Below are 23,216 nucleotides of genomic sequence, written 5' to 3'. Positions count from 1 at the left end.
TTATAGCAACACCAGAGGTATTCCAAGTGGCCAGCTACTGCACACTCTGTGTTTTGTTTGTTTGTTTTTAATGCAATACAACTGTTTGGTTCGCTCTCGACATGATAAATAAATACATAAATAGAGTATAGAAAGGAGATTCCATCTGAACATGAGGAAGAACCTCCAGACTGTGAGAGCCGTTCAGCAGTGGAACTCTCTGCGTGGGAGTGGAGGCTCCTTCTTTGGAAGCTTTTAAACAGAGGCTGGATGGCCATCTGTCAGGGGTGCTTTGAATGCAATATTCCTGCTTCTTGGCAGAATGGGGTTGGACTGGGTGGCCCATGAGGTCTCTTCCAACTCTGATTCTATAGCACAGGAGACAGGTGGAGCTGTCTTCCTGGCCCCCTCTCTCTTCCCTCTGGGAGTTTATCTCCCAGAATCAGCTGAGGCTTCTGGGAGTTGAAGTCCAGGAAAAAAAATACCCTGGAGGACTCAAATGGAGGAAACACTGCCGTCCTTTCGCAATCCCTTCCTCATTCTTGCTGCCCCTCTGCTTCTTCTTACAACACTGAACCTGCCTCGTTACGGCTGCGTTCTTTTCCATGCTTTTGCTGTGATAGGCTGCCTCGTTCGTGACGTACACCTCGCCTCGGCCAATAGGAAAACACCACGGCTCCCAGGTGCTTTCGCTCTCTCGGCGGTAGTAAAACATCGTGGGTCTGTGTTTCCCGTCCGGAAGCTTTTCAGGGTCGGACTCAGCCGGGCCAAGAGCGGAAAGAAATTGGTTTGGGGACTTGGATGAGAGGAAAAAGGGATTCACACCGGCAGGAGCAGCGAGGGAGAAGGGAGGCCGCCTTTCTGAGTCCCGTGGTGTTGATTTGTGAGGCAAAGCCTGTCTTTAGAAGATCGAGGAGGTGAATAATTGACTCTTGCTCTCATTCTCTGCCTCCTTCCTGAAGGGGGTTTGCCAGAGAGGTGCCCAGAGAGCCTTTCAGAGGACAGTATTGACAGTGACACCTCCTCTGGTCAGATTAGGAGCCTCTCCTGTGGGCCTATATCTGTAAGTCTTCCTTGTGTGTCTGTAAGGCCTTGGGGAGGGGTCTCCTCGCCTTCCCAGGACGACGGCTTTGGACTACGTCTGTGACATGTCCCCCATCACTTCCTGCAAGGACAGCAGCCGCCAACGCCGGCCTGGCAGCTACCAGAGCTCCCTGGACGTCCTGAAGAACGACGCTTCAGGCCTGGATTTCTACGAAGATGGCCCTGCTGGGGCAGGCGCCGGCGGAGACCGAGAGGCCCTGCTCGGAGAACCCAATTCTAGGTCTCTCGGGCACCCTAAAGGCTACCGAGCAGAGCTGGGCAGCATCCTACTCCTCCTTTTCCTATACATCTTGCAAGGCATCCCTTTGGGCCTTGCGGGCAGCATCCCACTCATCCTGCAGAGCAAGAACGTGAGCTACAAGGACCAGGCTTTCTTTAGCTTCGTCTTTTGGCCGTTCAGCTTGAAGCTCCTCTGGGCCCCCTTGGTGGACGCCGTCTACTTCAAGAGCTTTGGCCGGCGCAAGTCCTGGCTGGTGCCCACTCAGTACACCTTGGGCCTCTTTATGATGTACCTCTCCAGGCAGGTGGACTCTCTGCTTGGGGGAGCAGACGGCAAGAGTCCTGACATACTAGCCCTCACTGTCACCTTCTTCTTGTTTGAGTTTCTGGCGGCCACTCAGGATATCGCAGTGGATGGCTGGGCGTTGACTATGTTGTCCCGGGAGAATGTGGGCTATGCATCCACTTGCAACTCTGTAGGCCAGACAGCTGGCTACTTCCTGGGGAATGTCTTGTTCTTAGCACTTGAATCGGCTTCTTTTTGCAACAAGTATTTGCGGTTTCAGCCTCAACCCCAAGGAATTGTTACACTTTCAGGTATTGTTTGTTGAAGGGAATACAATAATAATAATGTGTTGTTGTTGTTTATTCATTCAGTCACTTCCGTCTCTTTGTGACCTCATGGACTAGCCCACACCAGAGCTCCCTGTCAGCTGTGGCCACCCCTAGTTCCTTCAAAATTAGGCCACTCACTTCAAGAATACCAGTGAATCTCCTGAGGGCTTTGTTTGTTTGCCGTGTCAGGGCAACCAGTCAATTATTTATTTATTTATTTACTTTGCTTATATACCGCTGTATCTCAAGCCCGAAGCATTTCTAACAGAACAAAGCAAACAAACAGACAAAATACAAAATTTGTGAGTTTGGTAGTTGATTAAATGTCCTTTGACCAGTATCTGGCCACTTGGAGTGCTTCTGGTGTTGCTGCAAGAAGGTCCTCCATTGTGCATGTGGCAGGGCTCAGGTTGCATTGCAGCAGGTGGTCAGTGGTTTGCTCCTCTCCACATTTGCATGTCAAGGATTCCACTTTGTAGCCCCATTTCTGAAGGTTGGCTCTGCATTTGTGGTGCCAGAGCGCAGTCTGTTCAATGCCTTCCAAGTCGCCCAGTCTTCTGTGTGCCCAGGGGGGAGTCTCTCATTTGGTATCAGCCATTGGTTGAGGTTCTGGGTTTGAGCCTGCCACTTTTGGACTCTCACTTGCTGAGGTGTTCCAGCGAGTGTCTCTGTAGATCTTAGAAGACTATGTCTAGATTTAAGTCATTGATGTGCTGGCTGATACCCAAACAAGGGATGAGCTGGAGATGTCTCTGCCTTGGTCCTTTCACTATTGGCTGCTATTTCCCGGCAGATGTCAGGTGGTACAATACCGGCTAAGCAGTGTAATTTCTCCAGTGGTGTAGGGCGCAGACACCCTGTGATAATGCGGCATGTCTCATTAAGAGCCACATCCACTTTTTAGTGTGATGAGATGTGTTCCACACTGGGCATGCATACTCAGCAGCTGAGGGCTGAGAAGGGCGGTATACAAATATAGTAAATAATATAATAATAATAAAACTTTATTTGTATCCCGCCCTATCCGCCCATGGAGACTCAGGGCAGTTTCCAACAAAGCAGGGAAACATTCAACACCTATAGCAAAATCAATGACCATAAACATTTAAACAAAAAAAACCCAGTAAACATTGCACAACAGAAATCTAAAATAAGCTATTTAGAGGTAAAAGTTTCCCCTTGACATTAAATCTAGTCATGTCCAACTCTGGGGGATGGTGCTCATCTCAATTTCTAAGCTTCAGAGCCAGTGTTGTCTGTAGACGCCTCCAAGGATAATAACAATTTTTAAAGCCAGCCTAGCCAGAGTGTCATACTAGTTCCATTCCACTGTTAATGATGTAGGGATCGCTGAAGATAACTTATATTTCTCTTTCAAGATTACATTCATTTCAGGTTGGAAAATGCTTCATCTGTACTGTAGTAAGAAAAGACAATGTCCTCATGCTAATACATAAAGTTTCAAGAAGGCCCCTCTTGTGGATTGTAGGAAGAACTAGTCTTCAGAATTGTTTTGTCTGCCTGATTCTAAAGATTCACTTTTAGTAGTTGCTTAATCATTGTTTTTCATTCAATTTAGTGCAAACGTTTTTCCCTTTAAGCGACTTCAGAAATGGGGTGTACCTTAGATTCAATGGTGCCTTAGGCCCCTTCCACACAGCTGTATAAAATCCACTTTGAACTGGATTATATGACAGCGTGGACTCAGATAACCTAGTTCAAAACATATTGTGCGTTATCTGCCTTGATATTCTGGGTTATATGACTGTGTGGAAGGGCCCTTAGATTCACTGGTTTTGAGTTTTTCTTTCAAAATTGCCTAACCTCCTAGTGAAGTGGAGGGGGAAGATCCCCAGCTTCAAACAGCTCTGCCATGCCCCCACCATTTTGCTTGGCCTCAGCCAAATGGCTGTTTACCAATCTTTATGCTAAGCTCCGCTTTCTGTTTCCACTGTATTCCCAATTGGCTCATATTTTATATACCCATGCAGACAAATTACTTGTTGGCTTCACACTCTCTGCTCGCTCCACAGGAAAGATTGCATTTTAAAGGTATTGTGCATGCAGAGGGAAATCGAAAAAAAATATTCTTAGAAAATTGTTTTTTTTCCTAAAACTAAAGCTTCAAAAATAAGGTGTGCCTTACATTTGATGGCACCATAGATTCAGTGAAACATAGTATATGTTTGCTTGATACAAAACCAGTGTACAAATATGGGACATTCTGCTGTATTAGAACATACATTCAGAATATGAAATAATATAAAACTCCTTTGTACCAGATGGCAGGTTTACATTTGCATATTTGCTTAGATTACCTTCAAGAATTGGGATTCATTAACCAATGCTGTTGTTATGCCTACACTATAACAATAGCCTTAATTAAAGAACCTGCATCAAGTTACCTTTGTCCAAGCTTAGCGGTAATGGGAGAGAAAGAATATTTCTAATACATGTAATGTTCACTCAAGGGTGGTTAGTTTATTATAATGTTTACACAAAATAGTTAAAGACTTCTCAAATTGTAGGTTTTGTTCAGTTCTCTTCAGAGGAGGAATAGGGGCCCTGATTTCTTGTTGGAATTAGTCTTGCCATTGTAAAGAGTAATGGGATTTTTTTTACCTCATCAAAGTATTTTAAATTCCAAAACCGATCTATTCCAAATATAGATTAATTCACTTAGGTATGAAGTTCACTTCTATGGGGAAGAGTAAAGGCATGGATTACGGGATTCTGTTGTCCCGCAGACTCCAGGCTGTTGCTTCACTGATTGAGTCTATCCACCTGAAATGTGATCTTCTTTCCCTACTGCCCTCGTTCTTACCAACCATTTTTGTCTTTTCTAGTGAGTCATCTCTTCCCATAATATGGCCAAAGTACGATAACCTCAGTTTAGGGGCTATACTCTTTGTTGGTCCTAATATCTGGAGTGAGGAGCAGGCTTTGTCCTTTTGACCCAGGTGGGAACCAGTAAGGGCAAAGGCAAAAATACTTTGTACAGTGGAGTGACTTTATTCTTTTGTTTTCTTGTGTTGAGTGAAGCATTCAGTTGGAAACTAGATTTAATACACAATTCTTTAAAAATAAAAAGTTAGAATTTCACACGGGCTATTATGACAATCAGTGGCTTATTTTTTTATAGTTGGGCAGGACGTAGTGATAGTATTAACAGTGAATTCTTGTAAAAATAGTGTTTGTAAACTTTTCTCTTTAATCTATTTTTTATACTTTTAAAGGCTATGAAGACACTTCTGTAGATATACAAGTTCAGATCTCTGTCTTATCGTGTCAGATCAATCTGCTACGTCAGCTCTTGTGATACTTCTACATTGTGGAAGTAACTTAAGAGCTATTAAATGACAATCATCAAAAATCTGTTATTTAAGCATTATGAAAATAGACACCTTCTTTCTCTGGAAAAGAAAAATACTTGGAGACAATCCAAATAGAAAAAGTATTGTTTTACTTTTGGAGGAATTAACCCAATTCCACCACAAAAGCCTTTCACAAGCTCTGGTTTTATTTTTTTAAATAGTATGAAAGGAAGAACCTTTAGGATAGTATCTATAAAACGATCATAATTTTATCCTCTGGTGAGGTATGCTAGGAAAAGACCAGCCCACTGAATGAAATTTATGCCTAAGCATTTATTTGAACCCATGTCACACCCTGTATGTTTTAACATCTTGTTTATATCACTTTTATTGCTCTCTCTCATATAACCCCATTTGAATCTTTCTTTTATTTTTCTGCATCTATATAACACCAAAAGGTGACTTTGCACTGCTAGAGATACTGAAAGCAATATGTACTATCAGTGTTTTTTGTTTGTTTTGTACAGTATATAGTAGCTTGGGTTGTAAAACAGCAATTTTATAGCATTGGGAGAAAATATATACCATAAAATAATTTTATTGGCTTATATTGCAGGTAATACCCTGCAATCACTGTAAATATATATTTAATTTAATAGTAAAGTAGATACTATCACCTTGCATTATATAATCATTTTCAGGAGGACATGAAAGCAAATCATTTGTACAATTTCTGCCTTTAGAAGATTAGATTCTAGCAGAAGAAAATTAAAAAAATTAAACAAAGAATAAATATGTAGTAAAAGACTGTGTGACTTTGGGATGGCTGCTCTTACATCTTGCTATGTGTTCAGTTAATCATTATTCACAGCATAGAATAGTGGTTTGAGTGTTGGACTAGGGCTCCTGGAGACTAAGAGTTTGAAATCCTACTCAGCAACGGATCGACTGGAAGATCATATTTTCTCGGGACGCATTTACACTGTAAAATTAATGCAGCTAAGCACTGCTTTAACTACCATAGTTCAATACTGTGGAACAATGGGAGTTGTAGTTTTACAAGGACTTCAGCCTTTTTGGTCAAAGAGTGCTGTTGCCTCACCAAACTACAACTCCCAGGATTCTATAGTATTGATGTGTGGCAGTTAAAGTGGTATCAAACTGCACCAATTCTACTGTATAAATGCACACTTTGCAATGGAACAGCAATGGCAAACTCCCTCTGAACAAATCAACCATTGTAAGTTACTTGTGACTATTGTTTTGTGCCTTTGTCATTTCCAGTCTACAAGGTAAAGCTATCATGGAGTTTTCTTGGCAAAATTTGTATAGAAGGAATTTGGTGTTACCTTTCCTTGAGGCTGAGAGAGTGTGAGAGGCTCACAAGTGGCTTTCTGTAATTGAGGAGGGATTTCCCAATTCTGGACTATCACTCAACCCATTGCTTGCTCTTCGGCGGTAGTTTAAGTTTACATTATTTTTGGAAATGAGCTGAAGGCATAGAACAACAGCTAACTACACTAAAGTTAAAGCATGGAATAAAACATTTGAAAGAAATAGTGTGCATTTATGACAGGAAATATACATTTGAATCATGTATTACTGCATTTGAGCAGTGAAAAATACATTACATTCTAAGCAGAAAAATTTGTCTTCACAGATTTCCTCTTTTATTGGGGTGCTGTTTTCTTAATAACTACCACCTTGGTAGCACTCTTGAAAAAAGAAGATAAGAGAATTACTCCATCAAGAGAAGAAACAAAAGGCATAATGGATACATACAAGCTGCTTTTCTCAATAGTTAAAATGCCTGCAGTCCTAACATTCTGTGCCATGATTTTAACTGCAAAAGTGAGTATTTTTTTTTTGCAATTACTAGCGTGTCATTTTTATAAGTTGCTATTTACCCATACATGTGCATTCAGTGACAAGTAATAAATGGAAAGTGACAAGTAATAAATGGAAATTCAGTGAAAAGTAATAAATGGAAATAATAATAATAATAATAATAATAATAATAATAATAATAATAATAATAATGGAAAGGCTGCTGTGATTGCTGTGTGACTTAAAAAGCAATTTTTTCTGCTCCCCCCCCCCATTCCCCAATGTAGTAGAAAGCAATAATGTCAATTTTATTCTCTTTTCTGTGTGAGAATGCAAAGGTTTCTGCAAGATTTTTGAGATCTTTGTGTCACCTGAGGCATGCACTTTAATAGGAGCAGTAGGATAAAAGCATTTTTCAATTACTATTTTGAATACATGTGTAGCAGTAGTACAATTATGACTTCTGTCAGAGCTTCTATGGTAAGTATACACATAGTATAAATACAAAAGATACATAAGCTATAGTGTGCATGTAAGCTTTATATGCATGTTTATCCAAATGATTCTTAAACTCAAAGATGGAATTTATGGAGATGTATAATTCTCTGTTAAGGCCATTGGGAGATGGAGTTCAACATTTGGAGGGCTGCATAATCCCCATTACTGGTACTCTTAGACATAATACCTAGTATAGACAAGAATGGGTTGAGATCAGCATATGCAAACAGCACAGCTGTACCCACACATACAAATTAATGCCTGAACACTGTTTCTAGAACAGTGATTTGAAGTGTAAAGATTTTCGGTAGTTTGTCCTCTCCTTACCCCTTCCAAGGCTCTGCAAAGAAAGGACCATACATCGCAATTAGAATACAATATTTTCAAGAAGAGTTCCAGGTTCAGTTTCAATGCATTAAGTAAATAATAGAGAAAACTTCTGCTTTAGACATCAGTCTGATACCAGTCAGAGAGATAATAGTAGGCTAATTGACCAAGACATAAGTTCTAAGATATCATCCTGCATATAGCTTAAACCAAAATTGGAGAAAGTTTAAGCACACTGTGTGATCTCCAATTTATGTAATTTTAACTAATTTACATGCCATCAAAATAGCTTTGCCTAATGGTTAAGATAGTTGAACCATCTGCCTGCCAGAAGAAGCATTTACCGTTCCTGGTGACAGAACAAGTCCACACTACATGGCAGTTTTGTCTCTGTTCCAGACATAAATCCTTCCAGGGTTATAATACTAATCCCACCAGGTGGGATATGCTGCTGCTTTGCCCTCCTGCATCTCTGGTAGGAGAGAGAAGGCGAATAATCTTTATTTTTCCAAAATACTGCTCTTTCTGTCTTCTGGACTGAAGTTGTAGCAAGCAGTTTGAAGGAGAGGAAAATGCATTAATCTAGGGCACTGATTCTCAACCTGTGGGCCCCCAGATGATTTGGCCTTCAATTCCCAGAAATCCTAACAACTGGTAAACCGGCTGAGATTTCTGAGAGTTGTAGTCCAAAACACCTGGGGAAACACCGATTGAGAACCAGTGATCTAGGGCTCACTGGCTGCATGCATGCAACCATAATTTGCTTAAATCAGTCAAGAGAAAAAGTAGCTTTATGCATTCTGTTCCGTCTTTCTTTTATGATGTGCTATAGTGAACACTAGTGATCCATTAAACCATAGTTACCTATTCAGTCTCATTTTGAAAAACATAGCACAAATCCATTAAAGGACAATGCCTGAGAGCTTCTTCTGTGACGACTGAGTATACTTAATCACTACAAAATCCTGCATTTCTCAGGTAGCATAGGAAAATTGTAGTATTGATGAAATGGAATAGGGCAATTTTGAAAGGGCCTGTCTGGCTGGAACTGGAGCACTGTGTGCTGTAATGTTGTAGATCCTGTTTACCACACAAAAATTTTCCTCTTCAGATTGTTTCCTAGGCAATGCTGATAGTCAAGTAAGATCTCCATAGTACTGCTGTCCCACTTCCTTTATCTGTCGTGATAGATTGTTATGTGTTGTTTCTTGACAAACATTTGAAATAGTTTTTAGTAAATCCGAATTTGACGTCTAGTTATAGAAGACTAAGACAAATTTTATGTCAGGATCTGTTCAGAGTTCCAAGCTCTGTTTTTGGTCAATGTTTAGCACAATAGTCAAAATTTCTTTGGCTAAGAGCCATCATGACAAATAGGTTAGACTTCTAGTTGGCTGCTTTCCTAGGATAGGTACTTGTAGCTGTCTAGATTCTTCACTTGGAGCATGCTGCCTAAGTCAAAATTTCTTTGGCTAAGAGCCATCATGACAAATAGGTTAGCCTTCTAGTTGGCTGCTTTCCTAGGATAGGTACTCGTAGCTGTCCAGATTCTTCACTTGGAGCATGCTGCCTAAGTATAGACATTGTAGCAAAACATGGTTTGTACTAACTACAATTAAACCCATATCATACTTTGACCTTCCAAACACACAGTAGTCATGCCATGATTTAGGGCTACTTGCTTGTTTTCATACCCCACGTACTCCATGCTCATCTTCATCAGCACACTTCTATCCCCGTGATGCAGGAGCCATCAACAGGGATTTCCAAACCAGCCTGAGTTTTTGGGGTTTTATTTTGGTTTGCTGTCTTGTCATGGTTTTAGGTGGAAAACAATGAAAACCATGGGTTGTTAATGGTGCCGTATTTCAATACAGTCGTTATTGTATGTGGCAGGCAAGTAGGGTTCGGTTCAGCTAACCACTGGGTTTTTTTATACACAAAAACTTAACTTGCAATTCTTGGTCATAGTGTTGGGAGTTGGATCTTTGCTCTCTTTCCAGATAATCTTTTTATAGGTAACCAGGTGCAAGTATTAAAAATGGCCTATTACATGACTTGTTATGAAGATGGGTATGAGACAGATTGTAAAATACTTTGCACATGACCAACATAATAGAAATAAACAAAACTTTATGTTACAGATTGGATTCTCAGCAGCAGATGCAGTAACAGGACTCAAACTGATAGAAGAAGGAGTACCTAAAGAACACTTAGCTCTCCTTGCTGTTCCAATGGTTCCACTGCAAATCATATTGCCTCTGATTATCAGCAAATATACAGCAGGTCCACAGCCTCTGAATACATTTTACAAAGCTATGCCATTTAGGTAAAATACATTGGTTTTTCTGCTTGTTAATATTCAGCTTAATCTATTAATGTGGAACTATAATTTTGTAGTCATTAAGAACAATGAGGTGTATATGTTGGGGTTTCTGTTCAATAAGGGAACTTATTCTGAAGTAAAGTAATGCCATTGATTGAAGCCTTCCAAGAACTGTGTTTGGCAACAGAAATTTTACTTACTGCATTTGTATTAAATACAAATGAGTGACCCTGTAGTTATTTTATATATAGGTTTTCCTGAACTTTCAGTTTATATTGAACTTAGAGTATAGCTACAAGGCAAAGAGGGGACGTAAAGCTTTCAATGTGTGAGGACAGATCATATTCCCATATGGTTAATGGTTCTTTTGATGCTGGAAATAATTTGTGCTCGATTATTCTGGAAAGCATTAGGTTTAGGTATCTCTGCAGGTATCATCTACTTTCAGTTTTCCTTTATCCATCTCTTTAAAAAAACCAATAAGAATTCCTATGATCAAGTGGGACCCTTTAAGTTTATAAAGCAGGATGCATATGAATGATTTATTTCTGCCATAAGTAAGCCATAAATACTCTGTGATAAATGAACTTTAGAATACATTTTACTGCTTTGTTTCATTCATACTTAGGTTAATTCAAAATTATTTTTTCCTACAGGCAGCATATGAGGGGCACTAGAAAATGCCTAGTGGTTGCCATGATTTACTTTTTCTTGCAGCTATCTTTGATTTATTTATGATCATAAGTTGTAGTCTGATCAAGTTATATTCTGTTGAATAATGTTAATGTTCATCAATCCAGGATTTTTCTCATTTTCTTCGCACTACAGATTACTGTTTGGATTGGAATTTGCTTTCTTGGTGTGGTGGACTCCTAACGTTAAATATGAGGGAGGCTTTCCTATCTATTACTACATTGTATTGCTGCTGAGTTATGCCTTACACCAGGTAACACTCTTATAATTTTCTTATATAAATTAAGGTTCTTTTTTATCTGTTATTATACCTACACACATATCCGCAACCTCAATATACTGCAGTAGTCTTTAATACAGCGGCGGGACCAATTTTCCCCTACCAGATAGATACTCTTGTGAACTGTCTCCTCCCCATAAACACTCAGTATCCCAAGCTCTGGTCATTCCTCATTTTCTCTCAAAATGGTAACAGAAAGTGAAAGTATATTACTTATTTTTGCTATTTTGAGAGCATCTGTTGGAGAAAATGGGTATTAAAGGATTGTGGAATTTTTGCATGTTTAAATGCATTTGTTTGTGGGCAAAGTGCATAGTTTGTGGGCAAAATAGCTTGAATCATAGAATCATAGAATCATAGAGTTGGAAGAGACCTCATGGGCCATCCAGTCCAACCCCCTGCCAAGAAGCAGGAATATTGCATTCAAATCACCCCTGCCAAATGGCCATCCAGCCTCTGCTTAAAAGCTTCCAAAGAAGGAGCCTCCACCACACTCCGGGGCAGAGAGTTCCACTGCTGAACGGCTCTCACAGTCAGGAAGTTCTTCCTAATGTTCAGATGGAATCTCCTCTCTTGTAGCTTGAAGCCATTGTTCCGCGTCCTAGTCTCCAAGGAAGCAGAAAACAAGCTTGCTCCCTCCTCCCTGTGGCTTCCTCTCACATATTTATACATGGCTATCATATCTCCTCTCAGCCTTCTCTTCTTCAGGCTAAACATGCCCAGTTCCCTAAGCCGCTCCTCATAGGGCTTGTTCTCCAGACCCTTGATCATTTTAGTCGCCCTCCTCTGGACACTTTCCAGCTTGTCAACATCTCTCTTGAATTGTGGTGCCCAGAATTGGACACAATATTCCAGATGTGGTCTAACCAAAGCAGAATAGAGGGGTAGCATTACTTCCTTAGATCTAGACACTATGCTTCTATTGATGCAGGCCAAAATCCCATTGGCTTTTTTTGCCGCCACATCACATTGTTGGCTCATGTTTAACTTGTTGTCCACGAGGACTCCAAGATCTTTTTCACACGTACTGCTCTCGAGCCAGGCGTCCCCCATTCTGTATCTTTGCATTTCATTTTTTCTGCCAAAGTGGAGTATCTTGCATTTGTCACTGTTGAACTTCATTTTGTTAGTTTTGGACCATCTCTCTAATCTGTCAAGATCGTTTTGAATTCTGCTCCTGTCCTCTGGACTATTGGCTATCCCTCCCAATTTGGTGTCGTCTGCAAACTTGATGATCATGCCTTCTAGCCCTTCATCTAAGTCATTAATAAAGATGTTGAACAGGACCGGGCCCAGGACGGAACCCTGCGGCACTCCGCTTGTCACTTCTTTCCAAGATGAAGAGGAAGCATTAGTGAGCACTCTCTGGGTTCGTCCACTTAACCAATTACAGATCCACCTCACCGTAGTTTTGCCTAGCCCACATTGGACTAGTTTCCTTGCCAGAAGGTCATGGGGGACCTTGTCGAAGGCCTTACTGAAATCCAGGTACGCTACATCCACGGCATTCCCCGCATCTACCCAGCTTGTAGCTTTATCGAAGAAAGAGATCAGATTAGTCTGGCATGACTTGTTTTTGATAAATCCATGTTGACTATTAGCGATGACTGCATTTGTTTCTAAGTGTTTGCAGACCACTTCCTTAACAATCTTTTCCAGAATCTTGCCCGGTATCGACGTGAGGCTGACCGGACGGTAGTTGTTTGGGTCGTCCTTTTTTCCCTTCTTGAAGATTGGGACCACATTGGCCCTCCTCCAATCTGCTGGAACTTCTCCCGTTCTCCAAGAACTCTCAAAGATGGTTGCCAATGGTTCCGAAATGACTTCCGCTAGTTCCTTCAATACTCTGGGGTGTAGTTGATCTGGCCCTGGGGACTTGAACTCATTAAGAGCGGCCAGGTATTCCTGGACGACTTCTTTCCCAATTTGGGGTTGGATGTCCTCCAATCCCTCATCCACTCCATCTTGCTGAGGTTGAAGACTCTCTTTTTGTGAGAAGACCGAGGCAAAGAAGGCATTAAGTAGTTCTGCCTTTTCCCTATCCCCTGTCAGCATTGCCCCATCTTCTCCTCGAAGAGGTCCTATCGCCTCCTTGTTTTTCCTTTTTCTACTGACATAAGAATAGAAGCCCTTTTTATTGTTTTTAATGTCCCTGGCAAGTCTGAGCTCGTTTTTTGCTTTAGCCTTGCGGACCTTTTCCCTACAGGTGTTGGCTATTTCTTTAAAATGTGGTGTTGAAGTCCTCTTAGATGGCAGTCCAAGGATTTTTGTGACCGACAGGCTGCACTCTCCCCATCCCTGCTATAGATATATGCAGGGTCATGAAATATACTTGTCTTCTCTTCTGAAGTCTCTAAGTAGATCGTATATTTTCATAGTATGGTCAGTAAAGGAAATGTAACTACGTGATGAAAAATGTATTGACGAAGGCGTTCATGGTCAGAATTGCTGGGTTGTTGTAGGTTTTTCAGGTTTTATGGTCATGTTCTAGAAACATTCTCTCCTGACGTTTCACCTGCATCTGTGACAAACATCCGCAGAGGTTGTCAGATTTGTTGGAAACTAGGAAAATTGGGTTTATGTATCTGTGGAAGGTCCAGGGTGGGAGAAAGAGGAAAATTTCTACAAGGCTCTGCTGGATCAACTATTTAGTCCAGCATTCTGTTTCCTATAATGGCAAACCTGTTGCTTGTGGGAAGCCCATATTCAAATACTGAATAGTAGTGTCTTTGTTTTCTTTAGGAACTTGTAAGCAGAGGCTTATTGCTGCCACTGATACTAGGAGTTGTATATAGCTATAATGATCAACCTTATCCTCCATGGGCTAATCCCCTTTTAAACCTGTCCAAGTTGGCAGCTGCCACTACATTTAGCAGTAGTAAATTCCGGTTTAATTACAGGACCTTACAGATGCACTTATCTTAAATGTTCTTGATTTAGACTAACTTAGTTGTGTTACAAGCTGGAATTGAAATGAATTCCTCTGAATTCCACTTTCCAGTAATACTGAAAACTGAGCAGGTGCTCCAGGATGAAACGGCAGGTAAACAAAAACAAAGTGGCACTTGTTTGTTGCTCAGGTATTCACTTTCTTTAACCAGTCGTTGGTAAAAGCAACTATACCAGCAATTAGAATGGTGAGCCTTTGACAGTATTGTATTTCCAAGATATCTCTAGCATGTGCTACGAGTTCGCATAATTAATCTAAGAGCAGAAAGCACAAGTGATCCTGCTCAACATCTTCACCCTGTTGCTTTCATCTGTTCTCAGTGATAGAAGTGCATGGGCAGGGTGCATAGATAATATGCGTCAGAGTTGTGAGAAAAAAAAATAGCAATCTCTATTCAGGATTCCCCTCACTTTTCTGTGTTTTCAGTAAAAAGGATTTTTTTTATCGTGTCAGAAGCGACTTGAGAAACTGCAAGTCGCTTCTGGTGTGAGAGAATTGGCCATCTGCAGAGACATTGTCCAGGGGACGCCTGTGGGAGGCTTCTCTCATGTCCCAAAAGGAAAGATAATGTGATATGATATCCATAACGTTCTATAACCTTTTGATTTTCTTCTAAGCTCCAGCAGTGGGCACCTTGCAGAGGTGTCTGTGGTAAAATGAAACTCCAGATTGTTTAACTGAGTTAATTTTTTAAAAGCTAGTTTAGTAATGTCAGCTATTTCAGAAGATCTAATGTAATACAATGTTCGCTTAAATCTTACATCCTTACCTTGATTCTCTGTATTTTATTGTTTTTTGTTCCCTAGGTCACGGTTTACAGTATGTATGTTGCAATCATGGCTTTCAATGCTAAAGTTAGTGACCCACTTATTGGGGGGACGTATATGACACTACTTAACACAGTGTCAAATCTGGGAGGAAACTGGCCTGCCACTGTAGCCCTTTGGCTTGTGGACCCACTTACAGCAAAGGAGTGCATTGGAGTTCAAGGACACAACTGTGCCACTGCAGCTGCTACAGAAGTAAGTAGAGGTCCCCCATTTTAGTTTATACAATGGCACTGATACTCTACATTGATTTCCTTGTTTCAAAGGCTTTATAAGACAAATTAGGTTATTTTTGGGTTGCTGTAAGTTTTCCGGGCTGTATGGCCTAATTCCAGAAGCATTCTCTCCTGACGTTTCACCCACGGGTGGGAGAATGAACTCTTGTCTGCTGGAGGCAAGTGTGAATGTTGCAATTAATCACCTTGATTAGCATTGCAAAGCCTTGCAGCTTCAAGGCTTGGCTGATTCCTGCCTAGGGGAAATCCTTTGTTGGGAGGTGTTAGCTGGCCCTGTTTCTTGTCTGGAATTCCCCTGAGTGTAGTTTTTTATTTACTGTCCTGGTTTTAGTGTGTTTTTTTTAATACTGGTAGCCAGATTTTGTTTGTTTTCATGGTTTCCTCTTTTCTGTTGAAATTGTCCACATGCTTGTGTATTGCTATGGCTTTTTTGTGTAGTGTGACATGGTGGTTGTTCGAGTGGTCCAGCATTTCTGTGTTCTCAAATAATATGCTGTGTCCAGGTTGGTTCATCATGTGCTCTGCTATGGCTGACTTCTCTGGTTGAATCAGTCTGCAGTGTCTTTCATGTTCCTTGATTCATGTTTGGCCCATTTTAACAATCACCATTGCTATTAAATTGCACTTATTGTTTGAATTTGAATTTTTTTTTTTGGAGACCACTGGCTTTCTATTACTTTCTTGAAAGCCTTCTTCTGTACATCATTGCTGAACTTTGTTGTGATAGAATAACAAACTGGAATAAATGAGGGAATTTTTGTAATTTTTATGTCAAAAGCAACTTGTCTATTTACTAGACTTCATGCATTTCTAACTTCAGTAATTAATATAACACCACCCTACCCCTACTGTCTTGCAGCTTTGTTCCAAAGAAGGTGGATCTTGTGTTATTACCTTGGACGGTTATTATGTTGAGTCTCTGGTATGCGTTGCTTTGGGATTTGCTTGGTGGCTGTTTCTTGGACCCAGATTCAAAAAGCTCCAGGATGAAAGAGCATCTTCATGGAAATGCAGGAGAACAAGTTAATGGAAACGGAAGACCGTAAAGAATGAGAAAAATGTTATATATGGGGTTAAAATAATACATATTGGAAAATGGTCAGTTTACTCATGCCAAATGACTTTATGACAAAAGTAAGCCCAGGAAAGTCGTATATGGGTCAATGATAAAGTTTGCCCTCACCATCCAGAATTCATCTTAAGGTTTTAAAAAAGTAATCAAAATCTCCAGTGCTTTTTAAAAACTTCAATTGACCGTTTGCTATCTTCTGGTCGATTTATTTAACATTACCTCAGAACAAAAACAAAACAAAACACCTGAATAGGGTACATCAAAATTTTGATTCATTATAAACATTGAATGTATATAGTAAAAAGTTATTAAAAGGAGAAATATTTTTCTTTTAATTTTTTTATAATTTAGGTCATGATTATACTTTGTAGGAGAAAACATCTAGCAGAAACTTCTCTTACGTGTATTTTTCTGGCTGCTAGAAGCTTTAAAGATTTATAAGAGAAATATTTTTATAATAGCTTTTTTAAAAAAACAAAACACACACACACTTTACTTCAAAGGCACTTTGATTTACAAATATTTTCTTTAGCATAAGTATGAAGATGTGTGTGAATAAGCTCATGGGATGCTAAATTGTCATGAGCAGCAAAGAGACCAGAAAGCATTGGTACCAGTACTGAGGACAAAGCTTTCAAAAGAGGAACAAGAATGATATCCGTGAGTTCGGTTTCAGTGTAAAAAAAACCAAATATATAGATTCTTAAGAAATGAATACACTTTAATAGTGTATGGAACCCAAAAGGAGCAGGATAAAGAGAGTATGACTATGTCTCTTTATTGTGGAAATGCTGCTCAAGAGCAGGCATGAGATTTTCATGTACATCGTTCAACCATTCCACAGATGCTACAAATCTGTAGCAGATAAAGTCGTTCATTACAATGATCCTTGTTAAGTGGAAATGTTTGCTTTAGTGCCTTAATGATGTACAGGAAAGGGGCACTGTATGGATATGTTGTCAAAGGCTTTCATGGCCAGAATCGCTGGGTTGCTGTGAGCTTTCTGGGCTGTATGGCCATGTTCCAGAAGCATTCTCTCCTGACGTTTCACCCACATCTATTGCAGGCATCCTCAGAGGTTGTGAGGTCTCTTGGACACTAGGCAAGTGAGGTTTATATATCTGGAATATCCAGGGTGGGAGAAATAATTCTTTGTCTGTTGGAGGCAAGTGTAAATATTGCAATTAATCACCTTGATTAGCATTGCAAAACTTTGCAGCTTCAAGGTCTGGCTGATTCCTGTCTAGGGGAATGCTTTGTTGGGAGGTGTTAGCTGGCTCTGATTGTTTCATGGATCACTCTAACAACCACTACGTTAGACAACACAGAGATGCCATTGAAATCCACAAGGATGTGGACATTTTCAACAGAAAGGCAGAAACCACGAACATGAACAAAATCTGGCTACCAGTATTAAAAAAAACTCTAAAATCAGGACAGTAAACAAAGAGAAACATTCTAAAAACGGGGGAACTCCAGACATGAAACAATCAGGGCCAGCTAACACCTCCCAACAAAGGAATCCCCCAAGCAGGAATCAGCCAGGCCTTGAAGCTACAAGGCTTAGTAATGCTAATCAAGGTGACCTATTGTAACATTCACACTTTCCTCCAACAGACAATATTTCTTTCTCCCACCCTGGACCTTCAACAGATATATAAACCTTCCTTGCCTAGTTTCCAATATACCTCACAACCTCTGAGGATGCCTACCATAAATGTGGGCAAAACATCAGGAGAGAATGCTTCTGAAACATGGCCATACAGCCCAGAAAACTCAGAGCAACCCACTGTATAGATGTTTGTTTGTTTTTTACATTTTTCACATTAAAATACTTTCGAAAGGTGTGACAGCCTAATGTCATACTTCTGATGCTGTTATGAAATGCTGAAATATTAATATCAATTTTGTCTCTGTTTTATTGGTTATTTCAAAAAGTCACTTCTTTCTGAAATGTATATTGATTTTTGATTCCGAGTGAATCTCTAGATTTATATTGCACAAGTTTTTTTTTCTTATAAAACTCTTTTTAGAGTGTAAATAAACCTTAAGTCTAGGAAAAGGAAGCGAAATATCTTAAGCACACTTTCTTGAGAGAGTGGCTCTTGCTTCCAAAGAACAGATTGGAATTCTAGTATCAGAAGGAGTTCTATCACTATCAGCACAAGTTCTTTAGACTTAATTTGGTCTGTTTTAATCACCATTTAAGGAGCAAAACAATCCAGTTAAATGAAATATAGATAGTGAATCTGTTCTGAATTTTAGTGGCAGCATTGACGGTTATGTCCACGGTCCAAGGCTGATCTCCAGGGTTAGGGTTATCACTTTGAACAGCTCCTTTAAAGTTCAAACCATTCCCTAGAATGCAGCCATCACCACATTGACATGGAAGGGGTGCATAACCAGTCATTAATAAATTAAACACTAAAAGCTAGATTTACCTCAGAATATTGTTGGTAATTGCTTTATAGATTTCAGTGGCAGACTGAAACCTTGAAACTCTTTTAAAAACAATTTTAATTGAGAGAGTGGCATTTCTTATGGCTATCCCATATATGATTATTTAGAGCAGTCCTGGATTTTCCCTATAACTTTAAAATAGCTCCATATGAAAAAAGTTTCAAGGTTGTTGCTCATCATGAAATTGATAATCCAATTCATAATATGATTTACTCTGATGCACTTGAACTATATTAAACGCAAGTAACAGTGTTTAATTGGCTAGTCACTTAGTTTATATGTTTCCTAAGTGGAGCGACTTGTTGCATTCTGCCTCACTGAATTTGAGACTTAAATTTTCTCCCCTTGGCATGTCATTGTAACATAGCGATGACATATAAATATATATTTAATATACCGACCTGTTTACTTGAATGAAAAATGCTTAGTGCTTTGGCTATAGTCTCATTTTATTTCATTGTTGACAATAATCTGATTTTGTTTGCCTTGTGTTTGATCCAAATGAGCGCAAATAAAATAATACTAGCTTCAGTGCTATATGCATAGAGTAGTTCATTAGTGGGTATTTGGATGCCTTGAACATGTATTTATTATAATTCTATTTTTTTGTTTTGTTTTGTCACAGCATAAATAAAAGATCTAGTAACAAAAACTTCATTCCTTATCTCTAGGTAGCATTTGGGGTGGGAACATTTCTAGGAAAGAGTACTGGGTTCCTGAACGTGCACAAAAAAAATCATTTCCGTATTACTGTTTATACAGTGTGCCAATATAAATAAAGTTTATGCATTTTTAAAAATCTAATGCTGTAGAGTATTTTTTTTAATGAGTAATTAAAGCACAAGCCCCTTGGTGACACAGCGGGTTAAAACGCTGAGCTGCTGAACTTGCTGACTGAAAGTTTGGCGGTTCAAATCCAAGGAGCAGGGTGAGCTCCCGCTGTTAGGCCCAGCTTCTGCCAACCTAGCAGTTCAAAATCATTCAAATATGAGTAGATCAATAAGTACCACTTCTGCGGGAAGGTAATGGCACTCCATGCAGTCATGCTCCCCAACCACATAACTTTGGAGGTGTCTGCGGATAATGCCGGTTCTTCAGCTTAGAAATGGAGATGAGCACCACCCCCCAGAGTCCCGACATGACTAGACTTAATGTCATGGGAAACATTTACCTTACTTTAATTAAAGCACAGCATTATAGCTAAGCCCAAAGTAAAATGAATTGCAACTTGGAGAACCATTTTAATAATAATGTATGAGATCCAAAGGTTCATTTAACAAATCCACTTGCTTTCTGCAACATCTTACCTTCACTCATCCATATTTTAAAATGCTGTCAATATTCAAATAACTTGTGACACATAGTAAGGTATTCTGGTCTTTAAATGCTGTGGATATAACATGTTTTGATTTCAGTAAGGTCTTTAACAAGGTCCCCCATGATCTTCTTGCAAATAAACTAGTAAAATCCAGCCTCAATAATACTACTGTTTGGTGGATTTGTATTTGGTTAAGTGACCGAACCCAAAGGGTGCTGATTACCAATTATCCCTCTTCATCCTGGAAAGAAAGGATTAGTGTTCTGCAGGGTTCTTTCCTGGGCCCAACATCTTTATTAAGGTGAAGTTTTCGAGGGCATGCTTATCAAGCTTGCAGATGACACCAAATTGGAAGCAATAGCTAATACTCCAAGGGACAGGATCAGAAATGACCACAACAGATTGGAGAGCTGGGCCAAAACGAACAAAATGAATTTCAAGAAGAAGTGTAGGATACTTCACTTAGGAAGAAAAAGAATGAAATGCACAGATATAGGATGGGTGACCCCTGGCTGGACAACAGCCTAAGTGGACAAGATATCCAGATCAAGTGAGGCCATGGTGTCTCTCTATTCTGATTTGGTCAGACCTCGCCTGGAATACTGTGTCCAATTCTGGGCACCACAATTCAAGAGGGATATTGACAACCTGGATGGACCATGCCCTCTGAAGAGCATCTTAAAGTGCTGGGAATGTTTAGCCTGCAGAAGACAAGATTGAGAGGGGACATGCTCACCATGTTTAAATATTTGAAAGGATGTCATAAGGAAGAGGGAGCAGGTTTGTTTTCTGCTGCCCTGGAGACTCGAAGCAATGGGTTTGGATTACAGGAATGGAGATCCCACCTGAACATTAGGAAGAACTTCCTGACTGTTCCTGACCGCTGTTCAACAGTGGAACTCTGCCTCAGAGTGTGGTAGAAGCTCCTTCCTTGGAGGCTTTTAAATAGTGGATGGGTTGCTGTGAGTTTTTCGGGCTGTATAGCCATGTTCCAGAAATCACATCTATGGCTATGGTAAACCTCACAACCTCTGAGGATGCCTGCCATAGATGTGAGCTAAATACCAGGAGGGAATGCTTCTGGAACATGGCAATACAGCCCAGAAAACTCACAACAACCCTGTGATTCTGGCCATGAAAGCCTTCGACAGCACTGAGTCTGGATGACCATCTGTTAGGGTGCTTTGATTCTGCTTTTCCTGCATGGCAGTGGGTTGGACTAGATGGCCCATGTGGTCTCTTCAAACTCTATGATTCTATGGAGAAGGAGATCCAAGAACTCCACTTGGCATTGTGAAAACCCTGAGTTTCAAAGTGTTTCAGACATGCTGGTATTATGTCTGGATGAGTTTATGTTTAACCTTGAGAGTTGACTTTAGGGAGCTTTTGTTTATGTTTATGCTTCAACTCAAGGGTAAACCAACATTTCCTGTTCTATCCATAGATATTTCGTATTCCTAGACCAGTTTTGCATTCTCAGATTGTGAACAACATCCCTACCTTTGGGATATTACAGTATATGGGGCCACTATGGCTTAGCAGTTTGTGAAATGAAGCACCTGCCTTTCACTTTTAATATATTACATAAACCGATGTTCCATTAAAACTGTAGATATTAAAGCTATCCATAATATGCAAAAAGGTAAATGTAACATTTCAACTGCAAGATACGTAAATTACACAGGAAACTTCTAATTTAGAGCCTGACATATAATATACAATCCTCTTGGCGTGTAACTATTTCCTGTTTCAGAATAAAAGATTGCTTTTAGGGAATCCAGTACAATTATCTCATAACTACCTTCTTTCGGGGAAGGAGGAATGTTGAGGTCTGATAAGAGTATTATTTGATACGTATCATTTGAACTACTTAGCCTGTCAATATTATCCAGCACTCTGTATTGTTATCTCCGCTTGTCTTTCTTCGTTTTACAAAGCTAGGTCATTAATTCTGGGTTTTCCATTAAAGGGGGAAAGCAAATTAATGACTTAGATGAAGGGCTAGAAGGCATGATCATCAAGTTTGCAGACGACACCAAATTGGGAGGGATAGCCAATACTCCAGAAGGCAGGAGCAGAATTCAAAACGATCTTAACAGATTAGAGAGATGGGCCAAAACTAACAAAATGAAATTCAACAGTGACAAATGCAAGATACTCCACTTGGGCAGAAAAAAAATGAAATGCAAAGATACAGAATGGAGGATACCTGGATCAATAGATGTGTGAAAAAGATCTTGGAGTCTCATGGACAACAAGTTAAACATGAGCCAACAATGTGATGCGGCTGCTAAAAAAGCCAATGGGATTTTGGCCTGCATCAATAGTATAGTGTCTAGATCCAGGGAAGTCATGCTACCCTTCTATTCCGCTTTGGTCAGACCACACCTGGAGTAATGTGTCCAGTTCTAGGCACCGCAATTCAAGGGAGATGCTGGAAGGTGTCCAAAGAAGGGCAACTAAAATGATCAAGGGTCTGGAGAACAAGCCCTATGAGGAACAGCTTAAAGAGCTGGGCATGTTTAGCCTGAAGAAGAGAAGGCTGAGAGGAGACATGATAGCCATGTATAAATACGTGAGAGGAAGTCATGGGGAGGAGGGAGCAATCTTGTTTTCTACTGCCTGGAGACTAGGACTCGGAGCAATGGCTTCAAACTACAAGAAAGGAGATTCCATCTGAACATTAGGAAGAACTTCCTGACTGAGAGCTGTTCAGCAGTGGAACTCTCAGCCCCGGAGTGTGGTGGAGGCTCCTCCTTTGGAGGCTTTTGAACAGGGGCTGCATGGCCATATGTCGGGGGTGCTTTGAATGTGGTTTTCCTGCTTCTTGGCAGGGGGTTGGACTGGATGGCCCACAAAGGTCTCTTTCAACTCTGCGATTCTATGGTTGTCGGTGCCTTCAAGAAGCCTGCCAATTTATGGTGACCCATTAATTTCATAGGGTTTTCTTAGGCAAGGCATACTCAGAAGTGGTTTATGCTGGTTTCTTCCTCTGAAAGAGTCTACAGCAGGGGTCCTCAAACTAAGGCCTAAGGGCCGGATACGGCCTTCCAAGGTCATTTACCCGGCCCTCGCCCAGGGTCAATCTAAGTCTGAAACGACTTGAAAGCACACAACAACAACAATCCTATCTTATCAGCCAAAAGCAGGCCCATACTAATAAGTTTATAT

The 23,216-nt window shown here is 40.3% G+C and overlaps 1 protein-coding gene across 1 annotated transcript; it reads left to right on the top strand.

The window, feature by feature from the left end:
• Positions 1 to 649: 649 nt before the first annotated feature.
• On the top strand, positions 650 to 19,531 carry SLC33A1 (solute carrier family 33 member 1). Its single transcript, XM_060767654.2, has 6 exons — positions 650 to 1,899; positions 6,892 to 7,082; positions 10,028 to 10,212; positions 11,038 to 11,155; positions 14,939 to 15,154; positions 16,055 to 19,531. The coding sequence occupies exons 1-6, from the start codon at positions 1,128 to 1,130 to the stop codon at positions 16,220 to 16,222; spliced, it is 1,650 nt and encodes a 549-aa protein (XP_060623637.2). The 5' UTR covers positions 650 to 1,127; the 3' UTR covers positions 16,223 to 19,531.
• Positions 19,532 to 23,216: the final 3,685 nt, after the last annotated feature.

Source organism: Anolis sagrei, chromosome 3 (genome assembly GCF_037176765.1).
Source record: "Anolis sagrei isolate rAnoSag1 chromosome 3, rAnoSag1.mat, whole genome shotgun sequence".
NCBI classification, from domain to species: Eukaryota; Metazoa; Chordata; class Lepidosauria; order Squamata; family Dactyloidae; genus Anolis; species Anolis sagrei.
Note: the sequence above shows the minus strand (reverse complement) of the source record. Positions and strands in the feature narration are given on the sequence as shown.

What these genes read in the sequence shown, in the direction of transcription:
- SLC33A1 (XM_060767654.2), top strand. Translation starts at nt 1,128, where the DNA reads ATGTCCCCCATCACTTCCTGCAAGGACAGCAGCCGCCAACGCCGGCCT. An exon ending in AGGAATTGTTACACTTTCAG is followed by an intron (nt 1,900 to 6,891) that starts GTATTGTTTGTT and finishes TTGTCTTCACAG; the next exon opens with ATTTCCTCTTTTATTGGGGT. An exon ending in TGAGTTATGCCTTACACCAG is followed by an intron (nt 11,156 to 14,938) that starts GTAACACTCTTA and finishes TTTGTTCCCTAG; the next exon opens with GTCACGGTTTACAGTATGTA.